The sequence below is a fragment of the Osmerus eperlanus genome, chromosome 13 (assembly GCF_963692335.1).
Source record: "Osmerus eperlanus chromosome 13, fOsmEpe2.1, whole genome shotgun sequence".
Classification (NCBI taxonomy): Eukaryota; Metazoa; Chordata; class Actinopteri; order Osmeriformes; family Osmeridae; genus Osmerus; species Osmerus eperlanus.
The window spans coordinates 11,438,147-11,462,228 of NC_085030.1; the positions used below are offsets into that span (position 1 = coordinate 11,438,147).

General features: G+C 46.0%; 7 protein-coding genes and 1 long non-coding RNA gene across 9 annotated transcripts; 2 read left to right on the top strand and 6 right to left on the bottom strand.

Moving 5' to 3' along the window:
- Positions 1-10: 10 nt before the first annotated feature.
- Positions 11-2,656, bottom strand: zdhhc24 (zinc finger DHHC-type containing 24). Its single transcript, XM_062476134.1, has 3 exons — positions 1,897-2,656; positions 1,389-1,666; positions 11-1,162 (listed from the first exon to the last, which is right to left on the bottom strand). The coding sequence occupies exons 1-3, from the start codon at positions 2,199-2,201 to the stop codon at positions 870-872; spliced, it is 876 nt and encodes a 291-aa protein (XP_062332118.1). The 5' UTR covers positions 2,202-2,656; the 3' UTR covers positions 11-869.
- LOC134032238 (filaggrin-2-like) lies at positions 2,585-7,102 on the top strand. Its single transcript, XM_062476131.1, has 12 exons — positions 2,585-2,636; positions 2,964-3,077; positions 3,483-3,542; positions 3,618-3,774; positions 4,017-4,100; positions 4,202-4,292; positions 4,412-4,939; positions 5,071-5,224; positions 5,564-6,201; positions 6,244-6,355; positions 6,467-6,667; positions 6,754-7,102. The coding sequence occupies exons 2-12, from the start codon at positions 3,001-3,003 to the stop codon at positions 6,824-6,826; spliced, it is 2,175 nt and encodes a 724-aa protein (XP_062332115.1). The 5' UTR covers positions 2,585-2,636; positions 2,964-3,000; the 3' UTR covers positions 6,827-7,102.
- Positions 6,310-7,982, bottom strand: LOC134032242 (uncharacterized). Its single transcript, XR_009931999.1, has 3 exons — positions 7,813-7,982; positions 6,860-6,961; positions 6,310-6,746 (listed from the first exon to the last, which is right to left on the bottom strand). It is a non-coding gene; the product is annotated as an uncharacterized LOC134032242 (long non-coding RNA).
- Positions 7,243-9,052, top strand: rnaseh2c (ribonuclease H2, subunit C). The gene is made up of 5 exons (XM_062476136.1): positions 7,243-7,359; positions 7,555-7,713; positions 7,844-7,956; positions 8,516-8,635; positions 8,745-9,052. Exons 2-5 carry the CDS (start codon positions 7,560-7,562, stop codon positions 8,766-8,768), a joined length of 411 nt encoding a protein of 136 aa, XP_062332120.1. The 5' UTR covers positions 7,243-7,359; positions 7,555-7,559; the 3' UTR covers positions 8,769-9,052.
- Positions 8,907-12,062, bottom strand: zbtb3 (zinc finger and BTB domain containing 3). 2 transcript variants are annotated; one of them, XM_062476133.1, is made up of 3 exons: positions 12,042-12,062; positions 11,558-11,720; positions 8,907-11,416 (listed from the first exon to the last, which is right to left on the bottom strand). In XM_062476133.1, exon 3 carries the CDS (start codon positions 11,412-11,414, stop codon positions 9,576-9,578), a length of 1,839 nt encoding a protein of 612 aa, XP_062332117.1. In that variant the 5' UTR covers positions 11,415-11,416; positions 11,558-11,720; positions 12,042-12,062; the 3' UTR covers positions 8,907-9,575. The 2 variants fall into 2 exon arrangements, with proteins under 2 accessions (XP_062332117.1, XP_062332116.1); XM_062476132.1 differs by lacking the exon at positions 12,042-12,062 and adding an exon at positions 11,858-12,022.
- A 174-nt stretch (positions 12,063-12,236) lies between these two features.
- pola2 (polymerase (DNA directed), alpha 2) lies at positions 12,237-16,774 on the bottom strand. Its single transcript, XM_062476975.1, has 18 exons — positions 16,342-16,774; positions 16,114-16,238; positions 15,885-15,973; positions 15,718-15,775; positions 15,519-15,628; positions 15,192-15,391; positions 15,007-15,095; positions 14,692-14,844; positions 14,541-14,603; positions 14,395-14,446; positions 14,164-14,288; positions 13,980-14,018; positions 13,768-13,841; positions 13,538-13,646; positions 13,177-13,283; positions 12,935-12,991; positions 12,647-12,773; positions 12,237-12,567 (listed from the first exon to the last, which is right to left on the bottom strand). Exons 1-18 carry the CDS (start codon positions 16,424-16,426, stop codon positions 12,415-12,417), a joined length of 1,815 nt encoding a protein of 604 aa, XP_062332959.1. The 5' UTR covers positions 16,427-16,774; the 3' UTR covers positions 12,237-12,414.
- Positions 16,775-16,991: 217 nt separating this feature from the next.
- zgc:195212 (DUF4554 domain-containing protein) lies at positions 16,992-21,861 on the bottom strand. Its single transcript, XM_062476681.1, has 17 exons — positions 21,728-21,861; positions 21,471-21,570; positions 21,251-21,385; positions 20,729-21,083; positions 20,298-20,427; positions 20,157-20,210; positions 19,945-20,057; positions 19,689-19,772; positions 19,456-19,511; positions 19,295-19,363; positions 18,966-19,160; positions 18,543-18,685; positions 18,047-18,199; positions 17,821-17,942; positions 17,565-17,675; positions 17,252-17,350; positions 16,992-17,146 (listed from the first exon to the last, which is right to left on the bottom strand). Exons 4-17 carry the CDS (start codon positions 20,750-20,752, stop codon positions 17,096-17,098), a joined length of 1,404 nt encoding a protein of 467 aa, XP_062332665.1. The 5' UTR covers positions 20,753-21,083; positions 21,251-21,385; positions 21,471-21,570; positions 21,728-21,861; the 3' UTR covers positions 16,992-17,095.
- Positions 21,862-21,996: 135 nt separating this feature from the next.
- On the bottom strand, positions 21,997-23,984 carry LOC134032662 (thiosulfate:glutathione sulfurtransferase-like). The gene is made up of 4 exons (XM_062476680.1): positions 23,829-23,984; positions 22,947-23,066; positions 22,374-22,536; positions 21,997-22,223 (listed from the first exon to the last, which is right to left on the bottom strand). Exons 1-4 carry the CDS (start codon positions 23,839-23,841, stop codon positions 22,169-22,171), a joined length of 351 nt encoding a protein of 116 aa, XP_062332664.1. The 5' UTR covers positions 23,842-23,984; the 3' UTR covers positions 21,997-22,168.
- Positions 23,985-24,082: the final 98 nt, after the last annotated feature.

Below are 24,082 nucleotides of genomic sequence, written 5' to 3' on the forward strand. Positions count from 1 at the left end.
CAACACGGAATTAATCTACAAACATTATACAGGCCATGTATGACAAAACAAAACATTTCAATGGCTAATATAATCCTTTATTACCCTTATAAGGCAAACAAAATAATACAGTATTTTCAGAAAATGTCAGCAAAATACTACTGATAATCAACATAATTTTCCATGTTGAAATGACCAACAGGGAAATGATACACATCTGTTTTGGCTGCAATCAAGGAGTGCATACAAAAAGGCAAAGACAAACGTTGGGGGGAAAAACACATTAAAAACAACCGTAATCTAAATTGGCACTGTAAATGAGACCAGAGCATAATGAAAGAGTGTCATCATCAAACACCCACACATACTGTATGTAGAATATAAGAACAGATGATTAAAAACAGCAGGACTGACAACTCCTGTATGGTCACTGGATGACCTATAGATGGCGTGGTTGAGTCAGAATTTATTTCCACAAGAGACCTTGATAAACATTGAATCAATTGATCATCAATCAAAACATTAATGTATTCAGTGTCATATTCCAATTCTACTTTAAAGCTCCAAGGCTATGTAAACACTGCAGATTCCACAGTTTACCTTCCCTGGCTTGTATAATCAGTATGAGGCTGATTATACAAGCCTAGGAAAGTAAACAGTATATTATATCATATTTTTAGAGCTGCTTCCGACACTTGGTCAAAATACCAGATTTACCATGAAAACTACTGCCTCTGATGTAGAGCTGCCTTCCCAGCATACAGGGCAGGGAGCTGGGTAAAGGCAGGGCAACACTGAGCACCTCAAACAGGTATAAATCACCCCACCCACAGGCTGATGCAAACAGTACAGTGCTTTCCTAGATCATTCATGATGAACTGACCGCAGGGTTACCGGGCAGGTTCCAGCGACCCCGTGACCTGGAAGTAGATACCGTCACCCGGCAGGGGGGAGGGGATGAGGGGGCAGAGCCAACAGAGGTACCAGCGGAGACCGAGATAGTGGCGCAGGTTGCCCACCACGCCCAGGTTGTAGGGCCGGCGGTTGGAGTACCACTCACGGGTCGTCTGCCCTCGCAGGAGCAGGAAGATGTGGAAGAAGAGGAAGGAGGCCACCAGCAGGAAGCCCACCACACAGGTGTCAGCGATGAAGGCAAAGCCAAACGCCCGTGCCGACACCTGGCCTGAAGAAGGGACGGGAGAGAGGTTAGAGTATGATAGGGAGAAACGTTAACTGACACTGAATGAAAAGTCGACACCACCTCCCTCTCGCATTTCCACCAAGACTCTCTAACGCACCATGACGGACAAGCCCTCTTTCAGAATAATAAACGTACATCTTTTCTCTCTCTTGTTCTATCGCACATACAAACACGATAATTCTTCAAGCACACAAGCACACACACTGACCAGAGACCAGCATGATCCAGGGCATGACCAGCAGCAGGACACTGTGCAGGCTGACCCCCTCCTTCAGGATGACGATGAAGACCTCAGCGTTCATCACCACCGCGTACAGAAGCCCCGCCCACATGAACAGCAGGCAGCTCAGGAAGTAGCGGTAGTTCCGGAAGCCAACGCACTGGCCGAAGAACACACAGTGGTGGTCTCGCCGCAGAACACACGCCTTGCAATCATAGCAGTGGGAGCAGCGCGGGGGAGTGTGCGTCTCACACGTGTAGCAGTACCTGGAAGTTATGGAGAAATGTGTCATGAGATCACATACTCAGATATACATTTATTGTTGTGAAATTATAATACACATTTACACAGCATTATCCTTTGGATGAGGATATTGGAACTAGCATAGGAAAAGTTTTTCTTAAAGACAGGGTTAGGGCCCCTTATCCCTGGTTTCAGACAAATGACACACCCAGGAATTAGGCTATAACATTAAGGCTTACTTATTAAGACTTACCTCCAGCCTTGTCCCACTGCCTCTCCCCCAAGGAACACTCCCCGAATGCTGGGGCTAGTCTTGAGGAAGAGTGAGGCGTTCCAAGTGATGTTTCCTAGCATAAAGTATTGTGCAAGCAGGTGTAATGACTTCCACACGGTAGACCACTGGGTCTTTTTCTGTTCCGCTTCCAGGGGCGCTCCCACCAGAACCAAATAGCTCACTTCTGCAGTGATGGAGAAGACCAGTACGGTGTTCAGGACAATGGGCAGGTGGCGACATACCCTTTCAACACGACAGTACACTCCACTCGCGAAACTGGTCATATTGTGCGCGTTGTCCCTTTGACAGTTCCTCTGATTCAGTCTGACATTAAATGGGGGGTGGTTTTCATTGACGGACAAGCAACATGTTTGTAATCCAAACGTTGGGAGCCTTTTATTTTCAAATCATACACAATACAAAAAGGTTTTACAAAAAAGTACAACTTATCTTGTAATCATCGAGGTATTGACCATGATTAACAATGCTGCCAACCCGTGCTTGCTTTCTTATAATACAAGCGAAACGCTAGGTTCAGTCCTGTGTTACATTGTTTTATGTCCCCAAAACATTTTCCGTTCCGCAACAAATTGCTGGTGTTTCTGATTGGCTGGTAGGTGGCATTTAACTCGTGTGTAACTCGAGACAGCTCTCATCTCAGAAGAACATTTACCTCCGAATGCCTGCGTCTGACAAGAAGATACCCCTTGCTTCTCAGCGTGAGAAATACATGTTGTTGCGTGAGAGCGTGAGAAATAGTTGAAATGCGTTAGTCTCACGGCAAATTTGTGAGACTTGAGAGCCTTGAAACTATTAAATAGATTGTGAAGAATAGAGGTGGGACATGCCAAGAAAGATAACAATATGAAGATATAAGGCAAACAAAGACAGGGTCAATTTATGAATAGGATACGATATTAAACATATAGACTACTATCCCCCCCCCCCCCACACACACACACACACACAACAAATAATCCTCATCCAACCTCTAATCCATGTTAATCTCTTGCCGTCGCATGGCTGTATTCTTTCTATGTCTAAAGCTCATGGACCCAGTCACGCTCAGACAGTGAAAGAGAAATGATGCCCGTCTGGAATGAAAGCAAAAAGGTCCGCAATAGTTTAGGAGAACAAGGACAACAAAATCCGATTAACAGGTGAGACAGTTGCAGTCATAGGATCATTTCTCAGAATTTTGCGAGACGTCCCGAGTATTACAATTTACAGGATTGTCCCAAAATGAAGTCATGAGGTCACCTGTTTTGTGACATCCGTATGCAAATATATTTTTGTGCAATTTAACAAAAAATATGATTTAGCTCTTTATAACAGTTACATCCTGTATGAATATAACAGTATACCTTCTTCCACCATTAGGGTTCACTCTTTTCTTCTGAATAGAGCTAGCTCAGAAACCCAGAGCCTAAACGATTGGAGGAATTTACATTTGTATATTCCTTAAGGCTCTTTACTCATCCAAATATGCCTTGGCTCTGCCCTGTCGGGTGATTCAACAGTGAATGAGCATGCTTGACTGTCCTGCCTGTCTTTGTTGTTCCCAGTGAGCGCAGGAGGATCGAACTGCAGAGTGACCTACTGACCTTTCAGAGAGACCAGCGTCTGTGAGTAAAATACACGAAAAACGGGCATCAGTATTTGTGTCCAGAATTTACTCACTAATGTGTGTGTGTGTGCAGTAGCAGGGCAGTGCGGCTGCAGTGGCGATGGCAGGAGTTGAGTGAGCGAGAGCGACGAGCTCAGCAGCAGAACAAACAGCTGCTGCAGGAGTTTGAGAGAGCCCAGGACACACTGAGGGACATGGTCGCCCGCACCGCAGCCATGAACACTATACGAGTAAGCACACACACACACACACACACACACACACACACAGTCTAGGGACAGGCATGAGCCAGGGCATGAGCAGTAACAAGACATTGTGCTGGTGGACCCCACACACCACACGCACGCACACACGTATGCATGCTCTCCTCATGCCACACACACACACAGGGGTGAGGAACACACTCATATTCATTGTACACACCCACACAAACTCTCCATAAAAAATACTCTGTGCTTTTTCAATACTCTAGGTAGAGTATGAGAAGTATCTGGATGATAACTACCCCAGATGGCAGCAGGAACTCAAGGAGAAGACCTTGTCTGCCCAGAGAAAGGTACATTGTTAACCTTTTCCATGTTTTATTTATAAATGTATGACTATGCATGTCTCTCGTTCTGTATCTGTAGTCTCTCAAAGCGTCCTTCAACTCCACAGAGGATGGAGCAACACTTGGGGAGCATAAGGAGGATGGAGGAGAAGACTGTTACAGGGTCCCCTATCAGTGCTAAAGCTCCGCTTTCCCAAAGTATGTTTCCCAAAAACATACTTCACACATACTGTACATATATTGGCATTTAAACATTTAGTTACACACGTCCTTTCCCATTTTTTAACAACCCTCTGGTATTTATCTCCATTCCTCAGCTCAAGTTCCTCAAACTCAGAATGGCCAACAGGACTGCAGCTCCCACTCATTTCAGTCTTCCTGGTTGACACATGCTCGCTACCAATTGGCCAGTCCACATACCATGCTGTCCTTTAACCCCAAGAGGACCCAAGTCTCCTATCACACCCCTGAATCTCTCCACCCTCCTCCCCATTTCCACCCCTTCCACCCGCCTCAGCCATTCCAATACCCTCACCCTTCCTCCATTCCAATTCAGCCCCAAACTGTAACCCAGCAGAGCTCTACAATGTGGCCTCCCCAGGGAGAGTACCCCCTGGACTGGGCTGGCAGGGTGCCTGTTTTCCCTTCCAGGACTCAATTTGGCTACCAGAGCTCCATGGCTGGTCCATCAATATCAGATCCCCAGGGGTGGGCAGTGGTTGAGGGTGTTAGAGTGGAAGAGGAGATCAAGGAGGGTAACCCAGTGGCCAGAATTGAGGGAGAGAGCAGTGATGGGCACAGACCGAGAGGCAATGACCAGTCCCATGAACTGGACATCAAACCAGGTAAGAGCTAGGCTAATGCGTAAATTAAAGGGTAATAAAGTTCTCAATCTAATCTTCCATCTGTAATCCAATAATACACTTTCTCTTGGCCCTCACAACGCCTGGCCCTGTTTGTTTGTGTGTGTGCAAAGTGCGTCTGTCAAGTGGCCATGGAGAAAGCAGTGAGTGTAGCAGGGCCTCCGGTCGGGCCAGTGGGGAAAGCGATAGTAGGACGAGAAGGAAGAAGAGGGAGCAGAAGGAAGGAAGAGTGAAACAGAGCTCTGCAGACAGGGAGGAGACCGGTCTGTAAGTAAATGTTTCATATTTACTATATTTGACATGTCATACACGTGATGTGACTCCATCAGGGGAGAATTATTACAAAGATATTCTGTTATCAATCGTCTTTGACCGCATTTCCAAACATAGATTGCACTGTAAGGGTTAATGCTAGATGGTCTATCAGCTAGTCTGTCACTATCACTATAAATCTCTCTCTCTGTCTCTCTCTCTCTCTCTCTCTCTCTGTCTCTCTCTCTCTCTCTCTCTCTCTCTCTCTCTCTCTGTCTCTCTCTCTCTCACACACCCTTCTCTCACCATGAGCCAGTCAGCTGTTACATTGTGCTTCTGCTCCTGCTCCGTCAGGTCCTCAGGAAGGTCTGTAGTGGGCCCAGATGTGGAGGCCTCAGCATCCAGTGCATCTGGGGCGCACAGCTCCGAAGGTGACGATGCAACATCAGGGGGAGGAAGCACGAGGAGCAGGCGGAGTACAGGGCCGTCTGCAAAACAGCCAAAGAGGAGAGGCGAGAAGGCCAAAAGCAAGGGAGAAGAGACAGGGAGTCCTGTGCAAGAATCAGAGAGGCATAGGGAGGAGTCAGACAGCCTGGGGGGGGAGTCAGGAAGTGTCAGTGTGAAGTTAATAGGATGTGAAGAAGAGGTTGAGGAAACAGAAGAAGAACAGGAGAGTTTGGGTGTAGAGGGGGGGACAACGGGGGAGGAGGTAATGGAAGAACAGAATGGTGATGACGAGGAGAATAGTGAGAGAGTCAAAGAAGAGGGCGAGGAAGGAGAAGTGGATGAGGAATCCCCTCGGGATGAAGAGGAAGAAGGGAGAGAGGAACTTGATGAAGAGAGACAGGAAGGGGAGGAAGAAGTAGAACAGATGCACGGGGAGAATGCTGATGAGAGGGAAGATTTGTCTGATGGAGAGAAGAAACAGGAGGCAGGTGAGGGAGCTGAGGATGAAAAGGAAGAGGATGAGGAGGCATCAGCAGGGGAGGAACCTGTAGAGGAAGAGGAGGAGTCTGTAGAGGAAGAGGAGGAGTCTGTAGAGGAAGAGGAGCAATCTAGTCAGGAAGCAGAGGAACTGTCAAAAGAAGTAGATCATGAAGAGGAGAGAGAGTCAGATGATAGTATCATCTTACCTAAAGAGCACAGGTACAACAGTACACTAATTAATTAATACATTTAGAAATTAATGTGATCTGATGGTGATGCATGGTTAGGATAAAGTGTTACTATAAAGACACTGATATTTGTCATTTGCAGGCCTGCAGAAAACAGGCCCATCTTGGCGGAGGAGGAGGAAGGAATGATTGGTGATGATAATCAGGGTGATGATGATCATGGTGAAGATGCCAGACTTGAGAAGGGTTATTCCTGGTCTGGAGATCCTACCCATGCTTTTCAAGATGAACACGATGATATTGAAAGTCTTCTCGCCCCACAATTAGAGACACAGAAGAAACTGTGAGTTCTTTACACAAGCAAATGATGCAGCCTGGAATTGTATGTCGATTTTGAGTTCCCCTTCTAACTTCTTTTCAACCTTTCAGGGAGAAAGAACAGCTAGCACCTAACGGTAAATCCAAAGGTATGAACATTACAATCATTGTGGTAGAAATATAAATAGATATAAATAATACTAATGCTAATAATCACCTATAATTGTCATGTGTTTTTCAGCCAGAGCTGGAGACCTGAATAGTTTCTCTGAGGAGGACCTGAAGGAAAAGACAGAGGCCAGTCCAGTCGCCCGGAACACTGAGTCCGATGATGAGTTTGATGACTTCTATGATTGACTGTAACAGACTTTCAATTCTGCACACTATGCACACTGTTGCTTAAACCCATTACAGTTTATTATAAACATATCCCTTCATCCCTCCCTTTATCATACAAAATACAAAACGTTGCCGTATAAAAGAATTGTCCAAAGTAAGAACATTACCGTGGCTCATTCTTAAGGAATAAATATTAAAATAATATTCAGGAATTTTTGCTTTAATTAAATCCATGTTACGACATCCAACCCTGTAGAGGGCGCAAGGTCTGAGCAAGAGACTCAACCCGCTAAAACGTCTTTTAGTTTAGAAGTGGAAGCTTTTATCCAATCACGTTCGACTATGTTTTCCCGCATGAACGTTGGAAAACATTGAAAGGTAAGTAACTAAAGAGAATCCATCAAATTATAAATCAATTAGTTATTTCTAAAGTCGTTCGCTGACTTGATACTAGTCAGTAGGACCATAGTAAAAGTATGACGAGACCTTAGAGGCGATGCAAATGGTAGTCAGCGAATTCTAGTTTTTGTGGTGATACTGTGAAACTGACTGCTCCGTTTGTTCTGTCCCAAGATACAATGTCTTCCAACCTAAGCGTGACCACTGTTCAGTTAGGCTCCGTTCACCGGGCAGAGCGCGCCCCAGTGCATCTGCTACCGTGCGAGGTTGAACACAACGGACCAGCGGAAGTGTCACAGTACTTCAACTCTGCGATCAAAGACCGCAAACATGGTAGGATTAGTTCAGTTCCATACACAGTACAAGTAGCTCAATTAGCTATTCCTATTGAATTCATGGATAAACTAAGATACTATAAGGTGTAAAGCTTACTGTAACTGTTTTAACATCCCATCTCTTGCAGAGAAGACAGTGTCCTTCAGGGGCAGAGGGTTGAAAGGTCAGGAGGTCAGCTGTCCGCAGGGATATACAGGGGTGGTCCTTCGAGAAACTAACAAACCTGGCTCAGACCAAGAGGTAAACAAAGTGAAACTCGAATTAGACACACATCAAAACGAGGTGTATCACTGCAGGCAGACCACTTTATCCCAAGGCTGTATTTCCCACAGTGCTAATTATTCCAGGCATTCTCTATGACGTTAGTGTGTAGATCAGTCATACATTTACATTTACTCATTTAGCAAACGCTCTTATCCAGAGCGACTTCCAGTAAGTACAGGGACATTCTCCCCAAGGCAAGTAGGGTGAAGTGCCTTGCCCAAGGACACAACGTCATTTGGCATGGCCGGGAATCGAACTGGCAACCTTCAGATTACTAGCCCGCTTCCCTAACCGTTCAGCCACCTGACTCCCTACTGACTCATACACTTTGGAATCCATCCTGGGGAGTGTTTTTACTGTACAAACTTTAGGCAGAGGGCTTGGGAATCAGGACAATGAAATGTTATGGGCCATACACACAACTACCAGAAGTTTTACAGTTAGGTCGTGATGGTTGTGAGAGAAAACAATAAAGGTTGTAGTGATAATATCATAATTGTCATTAAATACATCCCTAATCTGTTTGTTTTCTTAGGACAGGACTGTGAAAGTGACCTCAGTGTTCCATAACTTCACTTACTGGAACTTGGAGACTCCCCCAAACTCTGATGACGGTGTGGTCACGTCGATGGTCTGGCCGGAGCTGGCGGAAGCAGTGAGTTTAGAATATACAAATCCACAATCACTTGACCATAAAGCCCTTGTTATTTTAGTGTGTGTTTTTTTGGGACCTTAAGTGTAAGTGTCTATTGCCGGTTTTCCAGATCCATGGGTCGGTGGATGACTGAGATGGATGACAACCAACCAACATGGAGATGTACTCAGTCCCCTTCCTCCCAATCTGCTTCCATCCTGCTGGATTACAACTAGCTTCTATACCTGCATTGTCCACTCATGGACTAGCTGACTCGTCAATTCTGGAACAATGTTTGCGTCAAAATGTTAGCCACTGCAACGCCTTGTTTGTGAAAGTGACTGATTACTCTAAAGGTGGTTGACAGATACTTGTAGCATATTTAGATGTAGGTGCACTTGTTTCAGATCATTAAAATTTACTTTTGTATTGATATTATTTTCACTTGTATTTCATAACATATATATTTGAACACGTAAAGAAAAGGCTGATGGTATTAAAGATTTATAATACACAGAAGTCTAAAACATATTCTGGGTTATTTCACAACCATAATGCAGTGGCATGGCATCTGTTATTTAAAACATTAGCCAGTGGTTACAGGGCTACAGAGACTATACTCGGTACAGATATTAGACATGAGTTCAACACTGGTGCATTGTTAGTGTTTGGTACACTGACAATATAATTCACGTTTACATTTCATAGAAGTCTGACTGGCACTGACATTTGTAAGACAGTGAGGAAAAGTACAAAGTGATTAAAAAAGGTCATTTAAAAGGGTTAAGATTGAATTGGATCCTTGCTTTCTAATTGTCTTTCATTGGCCTCCACTTTTTCCCCATCATGGTACGCTGGTAGAGCAAATAAAAAAGACCAGACACCACTCAAGTGAGCTACAATGAAATATAAGACACAAGGTGTAGGCAATGTCTTCTGGAAACAGCTGTACGAATGTGTGTTAGCTGAGAGTAGGGGGAGGTGGTTCCAAGTCCCCCTCCCCACAACTGCGTTTGGCTGGCTGGCTGTTTTCATGGGCCTTGCGGATGTGACGGTACAAGTCGCCCGACTGCGTGTAGCTACGGTAACAGTAGCGGCACTCGTAGGGGCGCTCGCGCGTGTGCACGATGGCGTGCCGCCTCAGCGTGTAGGCGCAGGAGAAGGTCTTCCCACACACGCCGCAGGTGGGCACGTCCTCCACGTAGTTTCCCATCGAGTCCTGGAACTCCTGGAAGTAGGCCACCTGATCAACGTGGAGCGGGGCCCCCGAGGGGAAGAGGGAGCCGGGGAAGGATGGGGCGTCCTGAGAGGAGCCAGGGGCGGAGGAGGGGGACAGCGGGAAGGTGAGGGACTCCGGGGGGTGGTGGTTCATTTGGAGTAGGGAGTGGGCATGTGTACCGGGCAGGTAGTGGTGGTTACCGCCGTCCTCCCCTGGTTGGTTGTCCTCATTGTCCGTGATCTCGTCTTCGTCCCCCACTATCATCATCATCCTCGCCCCCTCGCCTCGCCCCTGGACCAGTGAGATGTTCTTTACCTCTGCCCTCTCGGCTTCTTCAAACTCCTCATCGGAGATGACGATGGCTTCGACCTTCACCTTCACCCCGTCTTCCTCCTTTTCTTCTTCTTTCGTTACTCCTATCCCCACTGGAAGGTCAGCCCCCGGAGTCTCAAGGTTGGATTGTTCTCCAGAACCAGCCCCCTCCCTCTGCACCCACGCCGGCAGCCCTCCAGAGCCTTCTGTGGTTTGAGGCTGGGGAACTGCCTGGTTAGGAGCCGAGGGCTGAAGTGTGATGGGATTCTGGATTTTGATCTGTGGGTATGTGTGCTGCGCTGCAGTCTGTGTGAGTGTGTTCTTCTGGGTTTGCGCATTGAGCAGGAGCTGCTGATGTGTTCTCTGCGTTATTACCGAGTTCTGTTCAGGGCTGGGGGAACCGATGGGGGAACCTGACTGGGTCCAAATGACCACAGCAGAGGTGCTACTCTGGGTCACCTGTACCAGTGAGGATGATGAGGACAACGAGGACGAGGACGGCCTCTGTTTGGTGCGGTTGTGGTTGTATGTTTCTGTGGAGCTACAGGGGCTGGAAAGAGAAGACGTCCCCGGACCCCCTAGGCGGGACTGGGCTCCGGAAGAGGGGCCAGGTCTGGAGAGGAGCCCCAGCTCTCCTGTGGGAGGAGGAGGCAGGATGCCCATACCCGGCTGGGTGGTATCTGCTACATCTGGGCTCAGAGGTGTGTGCACCCGCAAAGACTCCACTGCCCTCTGGCTACGCTGCGTCACGGATACAGGCACGGTGACCGTAACTACGTCGGGTTCCCCCCCGGCTGCCACTCCAACCCTGGCCTCAGCACTCCTCCTACCCCCTGCTACTCCGACGCCACTCTCCTCCGGGCGTGTGCTGTCCGCCTCCGTTTCAGCCAGCGGCCGTCGAATCAGGCGTCTCTTGCACACGCGCACCACCTCGTTCATGTGCAGGAAGCTCGCCGCCGCCAGCACGTCCTCCACAGGGGGCGGGGCTTCCAGACGCAACACGCCTTCGTACATGAAGTCCAGCAGCAGGCCGAACGCCGTCGCCGTCACAATGTCGCTGTCCAGCGTGACCGAATCCCGTCGGCCGCTGGAGACCCCTGTGGCCTCTGAATAGAACATGTGGAAGAACGGCGAGCAGGAGGCCAGAACAGCCCGGTGAGCCAGGAATCGGGAGGAGCCGACAAGGACAGTGCAGTCACATAGGAAGCCACGCTGGCGCTGGGAGCGCAGCCCTGACAGGAGATGGTGGGAGTGCTGCGGAAACTCCATAGCTGAGAGAGAGATACAGAGAGATATGGGGGGGGGGAGGTGTGTATGGAACACATGGGTATGCTTTGAGAAAACTGAATAGAAAACTGCTTTAGTGACTTGAAGGTGTTGTGGTGAGTTGTTTGTCTAGCGTCAACACCTACCCAAGTTTATAGCACTGATCCTCTCTAGTTGAGTTGGACAATGTTCTGATGTGTGGCACCGCCCGACCCACTAAATCTCGTTAACACATCAGATGTCTTCTCAATCTCTACACGTAACCATGGCGATGGTCTGGGCTCCTCATCTCATGTTATGACCCGACTCCTAGCACGATAATTGGAAGAGAGGGCAAACTTCAATACCACAAAGACAGGGTCGCTCTTGTCTTCGGCATTGTATTGATAACTGTAAGGTCCGTTATCACATAGCCAGCCTAGCAGGAATACAATGATCTTGCTTACCGTAGTACCTAAAGAGATACGAGCTATGATGCAACGCTAACGCTAGCTATGTATCTAGTGTCAGCAAGCTAACTAGAATGTAACGATAGCGTCATCTCTCGAACAGCTTAACCCATAGCCATGTGAAATTAATACATTTCGAAATAAATGTATCCTGGTTACAGAAGGAAAATAATGGAACAACCTGGCTGCAGGGAATCTTTCGGCACATCAGATCACCTTCCCAGAAAACATCCGGTTAAACGTTAAACTTCTTCTGTGGTTTTACCATGGTGTAAGCAGTACGCCATTACTACTGGCCCCTTGTGGACAAAAATGCAACATACACGGGTCTAGAAAAAAACGAATTGTTTATTTTCGTTAAACATTACAGATAGGATATAATTTTTTGGAAAGGACTGAAGAAAAATGTACAACAATAAGCAGGGCGAGAAAGAATGACTTTAAAGTTAATTGTAAAGTATCAGATAATCTTCACCACATATGAAAAGACTGCACAAGTAAGAACAAAATGGATGAGCGTACACAATTTAGGTACAGTAGCATGTCAGTTCCCATCAGATCTTCACCACCTGACTGGCCAAACACGGGCTCTCTCGCTTCCCGTCAGCCAATGGAGTGCTACGTTGGATGAGCAGTCTTCCGTAAGTCCCGCCTACCTGGCCCTTGGTGAGACGGCCGGGGTTGACACAGACACAACCCATCACATCCTGTGGTCAGAGACACAAAGAGTGATTTAGTCAGTGTTTAGCGTTTGAGTGTGTGAGTGAGTGAGAAATACGCACAAACCTTGATGAAGTAGCGAAGCTCAGAGGGAACTATGAGCACATCGGGACAGACGGGCATCTGGCCGTAGAACCGGAACTTCTCATAGTCCAGGTTCACCTCCTCCACTGGGGGATACAGGGGGTAGTAGCTGTGTACACACACACACCCACAAGGAATAATAGAACCATGTTCCCATATAAAACATGCATACCTACCTGCAATGTTAATGACAGAATACAAGACAGATTTCCTTGTGTGTGTGTGTGTGTGTCACCTTCTCTGACGGATCATGTGTTGTGTGTGTCTCACCTTCTCTGACAGATCATGTGTTTGAGGATACGGGAGAAGCGGTCTGAGCCCGCAGCACTGAAACACAGGGACATCACTTTAACCACCAGATACCACCATTGACACCTTTATCATGGTAACATGTAGCTTAGACACCCAGTACTATCTCCCACACCAAGTCTTGTGTACTAGGTCACACACACACACACACACACACACACACACACACACACACACACACACACACACACACACACACACACCAGCTGATCTCCTCGGCGCCCATGTGAAACACGATGTCCGTGGACGTCAGGCCAAGGGTCACGCCCTCGATGAGCAGAGTGCAGGGGTCAGGCACCAGGGTCACACGCTGGGGAACACACACACACACACACTAACATTAACACTATTCCCATGGGCCCCATTTTCTCATGTCAAAAAGATGAGAACCAATTTCATGATTTGGCTAAAGATGGGGCATATAAACACAAGAAAGTTAACTGTGAAAAATCATCACAAACAAAGCACTAAGGTTACTTCTTTATTCTAGTAACCTATTGCACTCTAGAGTATATTCTTACTGCTGTGCTTGTTGCTCAGCAGCAAATCCTTTGGGAGCCTCACCTCCGCATCCTCCTTCTTGAGGTCAGGCAGGCTGAACGGGGGTTGTGGGTAGATGAAGTGATGGTGGACGTCTCTCTGGGAGGGCACGAACACCAACCGGCACCCGACACTGGACAACGCAAAGCAGCGATTCAGTTTCCAACCACAACAGCTACGCAACAACTTTACCTAGCAGGGTTGGTCTGTGCATTCAGGCAAAATGTGTGCAAAAAGGGATAACAAAAAGTTACCTTCTAGTGCCTTCCAATATGCTCTGCACACACCTGGAGAAAATGGCTTCAAATGTCTCGGTCACCTGGGCCTTCTGATATAAAAACAAAAGCCCATAGTCAAACGTCTATACTCGATGAAATGGTACAGTAGGACCAGTAATAACAGTTGCGAGTCAAGTGTCAAGATATGATGCTTGAGTATTGCTAAGAGAGTCGGTGCTAAAAGGTACCTCAATCTGCTCATGCTTGGCATCCACAAAGGGGCCCAGCTGTAGGTAGGAGAGGAAAAGAACTGAGTTTACAGAAATACAAACAAATCATTAGGCATCAGCCTGTGTGAGTGAATGAGACTGTGTGCATCTATGTGGAGGGAGAGTGTGTGTGTGTGTGTGTTAGGGGGTGAATGGTTCTGACCAGGAGGCAGACGTCAGGGCGGTCCCTAACGATGATGTTGATGAGATCCAGCAGAGGGTCAAAGGTGAGGCTGTCAGAGGGGGTGTAGGGACCGCAGGCCAACATCACCATCACCTGCTCTGGGACTGGGAGAGGAACGAGTGAGATACAGGGAGGAGAAAGAAAAGAGGCAGAAATGAGAGGAGGAGGAGGAGGATAGAAAGAAAAAGGACGATAACTCCCCCCTCTTACCTTCATCCATTTCTTGCTTGATCTCATTGGTGTAGAATGGAAGGGGGACACCCTGGAAACAGAGGCAGGGAGAAGATTCAGATAACGAATAAATGGATTGAAAGGAAAAACACAAACTTGTCAAATGCCACAGCTGGTTCACTGACCTCGTACAGTTTAGATGCCACCAGCTTCCTCCCGGACGTGTTCATCCCCTCCATAACCACCACCTGGGAGGAAAGGAGGGGTGAGGATTAGAGGCAATCCACTTAAAGTTCTCAAGGGGAAGAACTGCCGAATGTTTCAACCGTCTTTTACCTGGCCTGGGAAAAGAGAGTACTCTCTGAGCTCTGATAGGTCCACTGGCACCTGCTGTCCCCCTTGGTCAGGCCCCGCTTCTAAGAGCACCGAATGGGCGTTGAGTTTCCCGTTGCTGTCACAGCACACCTGTCCCAGCACAGTGACTTTGTCCTAGAGAGGGAGAGATGTATAGCATGGGGGTGACAGCCAGAGAAGGAGAAACAGAGGGAGAGGTTGAAAGGGGAGTGAGAAAGAGGGGGGAACTTTCAGCAGCCACGGGAGACCCCGAGCGAGGAGGGGGAAGAGTGGGCGGCAGGCGACACGTTCACATACCTGAGCAGGTAGGGAGGCGGGGGAGAACTCCTCGATGCTGAAATGAGTCCTTAGCTCCTCTCCCAGCTCCTCAATCTTTTCCGTCAACACTGCACATCACAGAAAGACATCAGAGATGGAATTTTCGGTCCATCTACATGAGCAAAGGAAGGACGCGCACTAGGGTTTCTTGGTCGTGTCCTTACCATTGCGGACATCCCGGAGCCTCTGGAACATGTACTTGTAGCTGGCAAGCAGGGTCTCCTCCTCTCCCTCCAGGAGCTCCAGACGTACCCCTCTTGTTTGGCCCTTTCGACCCGTCCAGGAGGTCCCCTGGACGGCCCCGAAGTTGACCACCACCTCCCCTCTGGCCCCACGCTGGCTGTACTTCTGAGAGGGTGTTGCACTGAAGAAAGGAGGTGGGAATATTGAGAAATATGAGTCTGTTTCTGCACCTAGACTACACAGCATTGACTGTCCAAATACAGTCTGTGTATTTTTTCTGTTTCTGTATGTATGTCGAGTCGGTGTACCTGGGGGAGAAGCTTGCGGGAGACAACAGAAGACCGGGGCTGGTTATCAGAGAAGCGCTCCTCTTAGACTTTGGATGCTCAGGAGTGGTGAGAGCGCGCTTCTGAGAACCCTGCAAGTACACACAAAACATTTTGGGATTCTGGTACACGTCAATTCTTCCCATTTATATAACCTATTACACATGGACAGTGTAGTAACCTTGGCAGGGGTGGAGTAGGAGTCTAGAAGATTCTCCTCATCTTCCTCAGCTTTGATTCTGAACACGCAGTTATGGAATACTATTGGTAAAGCACGTTTCCCAGCTAACAACACTATTGTTTCTAATGCCGGTACATATTAAGATTAGTTGTGTGTGTCAAGGATACAGGTCTTGCAGTGAGTTGATATCCTTTGTTCCTTTGAGAAAATCCTCTCTCTTCGAGAACTGTTTGGACTTGTTTCTCCTGTTAAGAACCTGCAAGTGACACAAGCAGCCAATCAACAACAGCTTTAGTATCCAGCCTGACTCCAAACGCACCAGTATTCCATGTATCATTATCTCTTATCTAACAATCACAAGTAACTTGTGAAGCAAGGCCGTTGTCTGTCTTTCACCTCATGCTCAAATTGGTCTAAGGCGTCCAGAGTGAGCTTCAATAGTCCTTTGGTGGCGCCAAACGCCACCCACTCAGCCACAATATCTTCCCCTTGCAACCTGTGACATATGCATTGCTCCAACACTGACATGGAAAATTCAGAAGAAATGTGTGATAAAGGTTAGGCTGCCATCATCGTAGTTGCGTCATCTTAAAAAGCAAGAATATAACTGTCGATTTCACTTACACTTGTCCAAAACCGAGTCATCCTCCCAAGTACAGTCGAACATATCGAGCTCCGATTTTATACTTTCTGTACTGACAGTTGCCATTGCTAACTATGCGATAAACAAATGTATATCTGTAAAAACTATAAGTATCCAGTCCAGTCGAAAGAGAACGATGAGCAACTGCCTTGAGATGGCGAAGTCCGACGTTGTGATAGCCTGTAGCCTGTCCGGCTATTTTGACAGCTTAACGATAGCTTGGTAGTTAGCTTTCAATATATTCCAACGTCATATAGCAGATGTTATTTACTAGATACGCGAAGTGCATTGCTACTGGCTTAAATAAACTATTCCGAAAGTATACAATAACACCAGAAGCTCGTTTCCTTGCTGTTACATCAACATTTCATTTTGCCGCGAAACCTTTCTTGACAAACGGAACTACGTCATCATAATTTACCCCATAAAAAGTAAGTTATTTTGCATGCTGAAATACATTCCGCCATCTACCGTGACAAGTGAGTATGTGCATGAATACGTCTGAACGTTATCCATGACCTCTAAATCGATTAATACAAATGTATATTTTATATGTTTAGTAATAATATAAATGTTATCGCTACTCATGCCTATATGAAATACAAAGACGATTATAATCAATATCTGATTGTACTTCATATAACTTAGATTTATTCATATAAAGCAACATGTACATTTGTTTCACAAAACTCATCTCCATTTAAAGTATTTCAATAAAACGAAAATGGCTGGTCATCAGATTTCATTCTCGGACACTCCGCTGTTGGCACCAGGCTGTGTGTGAGTCTATAAAAGAATACAGCAGAGTTGGTATTGTAAGGATGGATTCTGTGTTTGTATGATCAGGTGGTAATAACATCATGGTATTAATACAATGGACTGCAACATCACCTGCCCTGAGTAGCACTTGCTACTAGGCAGGCATCTCCCTTCAGTCACTCTCTTTAGGGTTTGGTGGAGAGAGGCAGACAACTCAAAAGTGTTTTGCACCTGCATCGCACACACACGCACGCACGCACACACACACACACACACACACACACACACACACACACACACACACACACACACACACACACACACACACACACACACACACACACACACACACACACACACATACACACATACACACATACACATACACACCGTTACACAGTGGCTGTTTGCTGATTATTTAGGTCTTATGCAATGTAGTGTGTACCTTCATCCTATCCAGACAGGCGGTTCTAAACTCCAAGTTGCTGGAGCTGCTCACCACAGAGCTAACAGAACTCAACATGACTCTCAGGGCAGACGACATCTTCTCATGGACCTGGTGGTTTAAGGGGTGGAGAGAGAGACACACGCACAAACACACATACGTTATGTTGAGAGGAAGTTGAGTATATTGGTAAGAGGACTGAATACTGTATTCACTGACTGAATACTGTAGTGTGTGTGTGTAATGGACTGCTTGCTTTTTGTCTTTGCTGCTGGTCCTTCAGTGTGCCCTGCAAAGCTGTGTTCATCACAGCTGTGACTTCTTTGCTGTTGAACCTCAGAACCTCCTCTAGGTGGTGCTCCAGCAGCTCTTCACTAGCTGCAGAGGAGGCCCAAGATCTCAGGTCATCACCTAACACAAATACAACTACGCAACACACGTACTGGCACCCATAGAGTTGTTGAACCCTTTTTTGATCTCACCAACAAAGTCAGAGAGCTGGGAGTGGAAGGGATCTCTGTGTTGGAAGAAAAGGAAGACAGACAGGGTCTGTTCCACATCAGGCCAGCGTTCTGTCTCAGTCTTCTGATGGGGTTCACCGTTTTCGGTGTTCACGGTGATACAGCAATTATGCTCTGCAAAGGTGACAAGACAGCCAAGAGAGAAAGAAGTAACAAAGGTGGATTGAAATAGAAAGCAATTTTGTTTTCGCGAAACAACCCGTCGTGACGGAGGAAGTCTATTTAGAAAGAATGTTAACTATTCTGAATGTAGGTCTTGCTGCTGTGAAGTAGGTTTAATGCGTGCGTCACTAAAGTTAATCAACACCTGATTTAAAAGTGTAGCTGAGCTTCCCTAAGCATTGTTGCTTACAACCAACTGTCATCTTTTACATTCATGGGATACAATGGCGAAAGCCTCAAAGTTTTCAGTACACTGTACTGATTCTAATTCCACATGACTCGGTAATGGCGGTACCTGGTGTAGTGGTGTGTGAGGGCGAGGGTGTGAAGGAGAGCCCAGGGAAGCCCAGCTCCTGGCAGGCCAGGTGGGCAGACAGCTGCTGGAGGAAGGCTGAGAGGCCCTGCAGAGGCAGGTTACTAGGGCTGTACAACAACACCCACCATGTGGTTAAGGGGCGTACTCAGTGCCGGTCCTTCCTACAGGCGACATAGGCGGCCGCCTAGGGCGGCATGAAGAGGGGGGCGGCAATTTCCCGAGTGCATACAATTTTCAAACAAGTTTTTTCAAACGCACTACCAGCAGAGGGCGAGATGAGTCCATGTGTGCAGCACACATTCTGAAAATCTATGCATCACATTTATCAATACAGGTGAATGATATAGCTTAGTGAGTGAGATAGTGTGTGTGTTTATGCTAGTGAGTCGAGTTGAGGATACTTGTATTCGAGTTAGACGGGTGACTAGATTGGGGTATTGCTGGACGCAGGGGGTGAGGATGGTGATGGGGAGTAGGCTGAGCTCCCCATACAGGCCCTGCTCCATGGCCTCAGGGGGGATGCGTAGTGGCAGCCTCACCCCCCGGACAGGATGCCCTCGCTGACACCAGGGCCCTCTCCCCACAAACACAGGAGGCCTGAAAGACACAACACCCCACAAGGTGTCATTACACAAGGTTCTAACGTGGTTACTAAGTAACACAACCAAGTCACCTTCAGATCATTATGCTGAGCAGACAAATTACATCACACACACACAAGTACCACTGACTGAGTGTGACAGGCAACATCCATGACAACTGCCTGGTGCTCGAGTATGACTTTGCTCTCTGTTTTCCCACTAGAGTTAAAAAGATTACACATGGTATTCATTCAGTCATTGTGCATAAGAACTATGATGAAAAAATACACCCCCTAAACATTTGTATATACCTGATTATTCTCTGGTATATATCACCATCTAGCTTCATTCTAAGGTGGATTTTCACCTGTGTGGTAAAGAAAAGCAGAAGTAAAGGCATTCACAGTTAAAGACTGGGTCTCTCAATAATTGTCATTTATTTAATGAAGCTTGTGACTCCTTTAACTGAGACTTTCGGATGTGTGGATGCAGTTGATGTGTTGAGTGTGTGTGATGTTCCGTCCATTATACATGTCTACCTTACCCTTGCGTTGGTCAAGCTCAGTCTGTGAAGAAACACCTCTGTTTGAGCCCGCTCCTCACACCTGACCAGTCTACCCTCTCTCACCTAGGGTGAGGAAGGATACATGAAGGATGAGTGAATGAAGGACTGATTTGCCATCACAACCAAGGATAAGGGAATGAACACAAGCATTTACCACATGCAGGCACAAAAGCACACACTTGTACTGTTTTGGGAGAAATAACGTTTAGTGTAATGGGTAGTGTAGTTTACACACCTGGAATGACAGAAGGAAGTGGAGAGGGCCATGGACCTCGGTGAACTCACATAGTTCCTCTGGGTCAGGGGCAGAGCATGGGCTGGCAGACGCAGACTGTTTCTGCCAAAACTCTGGATGCAATCCATAAGTGACACACAACATATTTGAGCTTCTAAGACACATATTTACAGCATACTATGCTAACAACTCTCTGTCCACTTATAACCAACCATGATGGATTTCCTCCACTCTGACACCAAAACACCAGGGCCCTGCTGCTGCAACTGACAAGTTTATTGCGTGGGTGACCTCATCACTTATATGAGAATGTTGCATAATGAGAATCAGGTGTAGAATACCAAGCTAGTTACCTGTACAGTTGAGTTGGCCGTTTTGTGGGTTATCTGGCACTACCCAGAGCAGGACCAGCAGCCCCCCTCCACCCTCTGTATTCCTCCTTTGATGCGTCCTCCACTGCCGCAGCATCAGTAACCGTAAAGCCTAAGCCGCAAGTGCCAATCAATAATTTAGCTATAGCCTACTTTTGTAACAAAAGTGCAGGTTTTTAAAATTAGTATCAGTCTGTGACTTGTCGACAGGCACTCATACTCATAGTATGCCTGGTTACATTTTCCAGTAGCATTAGGCTACTAAAGCTAGCTGGCTTGTCAATGATTCAGTAGGCCTAGTCCAATGCTAGCTACTAGCGTTAGTAGCTAAGTCTAGCTAACGTAGTTGGAAACACAGTGACAATAACTCACTTTACATTAGTTGTTTATATTATTTTTATGAAAGGTTTCACCTGCTGTATGTTACTCAGAATCATTATTTCTTGCCATGAAAAATAACGCCTGCGTGGAGAAGTTAAATGTCAAGCTTAAATTCAGGTCTGCGTCAGCTGTACAAGTTCGCGCCATAGACACGTGCGTATTTACGCACGAGCACTGCCAAATATCTTTGCCTTTTAAACTCATTGTTCCTCATATTACACTGGTACACACCAACTCATCTTTTCTCATTCATTTATTAATCTCAGTAAAACTACAGCAAAACAAGTAGGCCTACGCAAGGCAGTTGTTCCATGGTTTTCCCCGCTCTGAAAACATCAGTTAAGCGTGCTCAACTCTTTGGAGATCCTCAAGGGTAACGTACACCACCTAGGACAGTAACCAACAGATGAAAGCAAGAAGAAACACAATTAGTCACTTGCTCTAAACGTTCCCCTTTTAGAAAAAAAGCATAACAAGGTAGGAACATAAATAAGCCACAGCCACATTTTAATACGTATTTGGCCAAGGCCTATTATTTATTATATGTGGCTAACCTGTTCATGGCAGGGGTCAGGGTAATCACAGATGTCTTCTGGAAATGCGTTGCGTATAATCTGTTTCACTTCTGCTGAGTAAACATAAGTGGGCTGCACAGTGTCCTCCTCCTTCAACCCAACCTTGTGATAAAACTTATATAAAAATATATAGTTAGGCTGACTGGAAACTACTCATAATTGCACGCACCCTCTATCTCAATTATCAATCGATATTCACCAGATTGCGTTGAAGAAGTTTGTAGGCCTTTTTACGCCGGGTTTTGTCACTTTTCAAGCGCGAGGCACAGTAGAGCAGTGGAGCAACCCATGAAGGTACCCTGTATGAGGATTGGGCAGATTACAAACAGCTAAACATGTTGGATATGAGTATAGGTAGCTTTCGATTTAAATCCTATATTCTGTAAAAGCAGATAATCACTGCCAATGCGCCATATTTTGGGTGTGAAAGACTAGAAATTAAAAGAAATGTTTTACCCGTAAGCAATGCACTGATTAATAAAGATGTCCATGGGAGGCTGCAACACTCAAGTGTCGTTTTCATTTGTTTCTAAATACAAACCGCCAAGCTGACGTAGCTCATTTAAATGAAATCTACGACCGAACGAATTTGACAATATCATTATCCCTGATAAAAAAACAATAAGCCATCTTTGTTATAGCATAATATATAGGCCTACCTACATTTATCACGTGTTTTAAGTCTCATAGTCACACATTGAAATGATTTCAAAGAACACACTGCATAGCATTTAATGATTTTATTCTAAAACAAAATATTAGAGACACATGACAAATATAAATCCAAATAGGCTATAAATACACATTTCTTGTACGTTTGTGTTTTTCCGTTAGTGAGGCTTGTGCGTCAATATGCCCAAATTTCCCTTAAGGTAATTTTCCACAAATCTTATCTTTTCATTTTCCTTCTTTATCAGACCACTCCTTGTATCCCCCAGCATAGTTAGAAGCCCTGAAATTAAAGAGAGAGTTTTAAGGGGTGATAACGTTTTTGTGGTCAAACAGTAAATAGCTACGATCTTAAATAGAAGGATAATATAGCAGAATAGAAATCTTCAATGTGTTAAAACATAAGGGATATTGCTAGTAAGTTAGCTCATACTTCTGGAATCCCATGCTTTGCGCCTTCTGCGTTGCCATGGCCCCTCGACGCCCCATCTGACAGTGGAAGACAAACTGGGGGGCATCCAGAGGGGGTTTGGACACACCGTACTTGGCCTTGAACTCTGCAGGGTCAAGTGACAGTGCACTTTCCACCGAATCAACTACAAATGGACAAACAGAAACTCCTTCATATCATCTCCGTAGTGTCTAAGCTGCATAAATGTTCACAGTGCTTTAACCAGTGATGTCATTGACATTTTACATCAATGCCTTATCATGATACTAAATCTCAAAACTTATCTGTGGGTGTGCAGTATGAGAACTTGCGTGCCATATCGTTGCACCTGGACTACTGTAGCATAGTGAAAAGCAAGTGCCAACAGTGGTTGTGTACAGACTCATTAATCTAGAAATGTGGGTCGTAAGAGTTTTTGGTTTTGTAGACCCTCTCAAACTGGAGTAATATCCTTTGGTCCAAATGCATGGCATCTTCTGTGACCAAGGAGTGTCAGGTTATACATTAGGCCTACTGGTACAGGTAGGGCAGTTTAAGCTTTGACTATAGGCTCACCTGGAATGTGGATGGATCCTGGAATGTGGCCTTTATCCACTTCCTCTTTGGTGCGGACATCCACCAGCAGTAGACTCTCGCTCTTCCCCAGGAGGGCCTTCAGTTCGGCGTATGAGATATCTGTTTGACAGGAGTAGAAGTCATATAGGGACCCGCACAAAGCCTATCGCTGTACAGGTAGGCCTATGTAATAGGCTATTCATGAAACCGTAAAACAAATTATATATAATAATAATAATCCAAAAAATCTGGACACTAACATTTGAGTCGCATCAATGATAAAATAGCTGGTATAGTGAAAGTAGCCTATTTATAAGGTAAATTGAGAAATGCATAAAACATACAGTTAGGTGTGCACATTAGTAGTCATGGCAGCCATATTATTAGGTACGTTCGACTTCATGCAGCGTCGGCGTCGCCTGCAGCCGCCTGCAGCCCGGCTGACTTGAAGCAGCCAATGGCATTCTCAGCTTCAAGTCATCCGGCTGCAGCCCGTTGTCGGCGCCGCCGGCGATGCATGAAGTCGAATACACCTTTTAATCCCTCTTCGCTGTCATTCTTCCCCAAGTAAAATCAGGTGTAACTTCCGCAAACAAGACCATTTTCATTTAATACTGCTGAGTCACGATGAGTTATCATACTGCTGCTTTCAAGTTGTGCTAAGTGATGATAGATTAATAGGTTGTTTAGCGTTACAGCCTACATAAATTAAGAAAACGTTCCCTTTTAATTGTTTGTATTATAAGATATTATGTCACGTTGTAGGCTATAGAGTTTAAAAACTCCAAACTCAACAGCTGGCTAACAACAACTCGTGAAATGGTAACGCTAACTAATTTTCAATTAAATGAATTACATTTTGATTAACTAAAGCTTGCTTACCTGAGTTGGCCATTTTTGGTGTGGAGTAAAGTAGTGCAACAGTCACAGTAAATAATTTGGTTTATGTTTTTGTTTGGGGGTAACTATTGGTCGAGAAGAGAACAGAAGGAGGGTCTTTAGATGACGCCGAAGTTGTAGCAAATCACATCTCTTTTCCGTCTGAAACATGAATTTCAAAGTAAAAGCTGTAACGCTTTAAAACGCTTCAAAGGCGTCTGATAGATAAAGTAAACATTATCTGGCACTTAATAGTC

Excerpts from the sequence above, each read along its gene's own strand:
- rnaseh2c (XM_062476136.1), top strand. The coding sequence starts at position 7,560 with ATGTCTTCCAACCTAAGCGTGACCACTGTTCAGTTAGGCTCCGTTCAC. Across the intron at positions 7,714-7,843 it reads GATCAAAGACCGCAAACATG|AGAAGACAGTGTCCTTCAGG; the intron begins GTAGGATTAGTT and ends CATCTCTTGCAG. Across the intron at positions 8,636-8,744 it reads GGCCGGAGCTGGCGGAAGCA|ATCCATGGGTCGGTGGATGA; the intron begins GTGAGTTTAGAA and ends CCGGTTTTCCAG.
- pola2 (XM_062476975.1), bottom strand. The coding sequence starts at position 16,426 with ATGGCAACTGTCAGTACAGAAAGTATAAAATCGGAGCTCGATATGTTC. Across the intron at positions 16,239-16,341 it reads TGACTCGGTTTTGGACAAGT|TGTTGGAGCAATGCATATGT; the intron begins GTAAGTGAAATC and ends TTTCCATGTCAG. Across the intron at positions 12,774-12,934 it reads CACATGATCTGTCAGAGAAG|CTACTACCCCCTGTATCCCC; the intron begins GTGAGACACACA and ends GTGTGTACACAG.
- LOC134032238 (XM_062476131.1), top strand. The coding sequence starts at position 3,001 with ATGATGCCCGTCTGGAATGAAAGCAAAAAGGTCCGCAATAGTTTAGGA. Across the intron at positions 6,202-6,243 it reads GGCATCAGCAGGGGAGGAAC|CTGTAGAGGAAGAGGAGCAA; the intron begins CTGTAGAGGAAG and ends AAGAGGAGGAGT. Across the intron at positions 6,356-6,466 it reads ATCTTACCTAAAGAGCACAG|GCCTGCAGAAAACAGGCCCA; the intron begins GTACAACAGTAC and ends TGTCATTTGCAG.
- LOC134032662 (XM_062476680.1), bottom strand. Across the intron at positions 22,537-22,946 it reads AGGATCCATCCACATTCCAG|TTGATTCGGTGGAAAGTGCA; the intron begins GTGAGCCTATAG and ends GTCCATTTGTAG. Across the intron at positions 22,224-22,373 it reads CAAAGCATGGGATTCCAGAA|GGCTTCTAACTATGCTGGGG; the intron begins GTATGAGCTAAC and ends CTTTAATTTCAG.
- zgc:195212 (XM_062476681.1), bottom strand. The coding sequence starts at position 20,752 with ATGATTCTGAGTAACATACAGCAG. Across the intron at positions 17,943-18,046 it reads CCAGCTCTCTGACTTTGTTG|CTAGTGAAGAGCTGCTGGAG; the intron begins GTGAGATCAAAA and ends CCTCCTCTGCAG. Across the intron at positions 17,676-17,820 it reads ACCAGCAGCAAAGACAAAAA|GTCCATGAGAAGATGTCGTC; the intron begins GCAAGCAGTCCA and ends TTAAACCACCAG.
- zdhhc24 (XM_062476134.1), bottom strand. The coding sequence starts at position 2,201 with ATGACCAGTTTCGCGAGTGGAGTGTACTGTCGTGTTGAAAGGGTATGT. Across the intron at positions 1,667-1,896 it reads GCAGTGGGACAAGGCTGGAG|GTACTGCTACACGTGTGAGA; the intron begins GTAAGTCTTAAT and ends CATAACTTCCAG. Across the intron at positions 1,163-1,388 it reads CTGGATCATGCTGGTCTCTG|GCCAGGTGTCGGCACGGGCG; the intron begins GTCAGTGTGTGT and ends TCCCTTCTTCAG.
- zbtb3 (XM_062476133.1), bottom strand. The coding sequence starts at position 11,414 with ATGGAGTTTCCGCAGCACTCCCACCATCTCCTGTCAGGGCTGCGCTCC.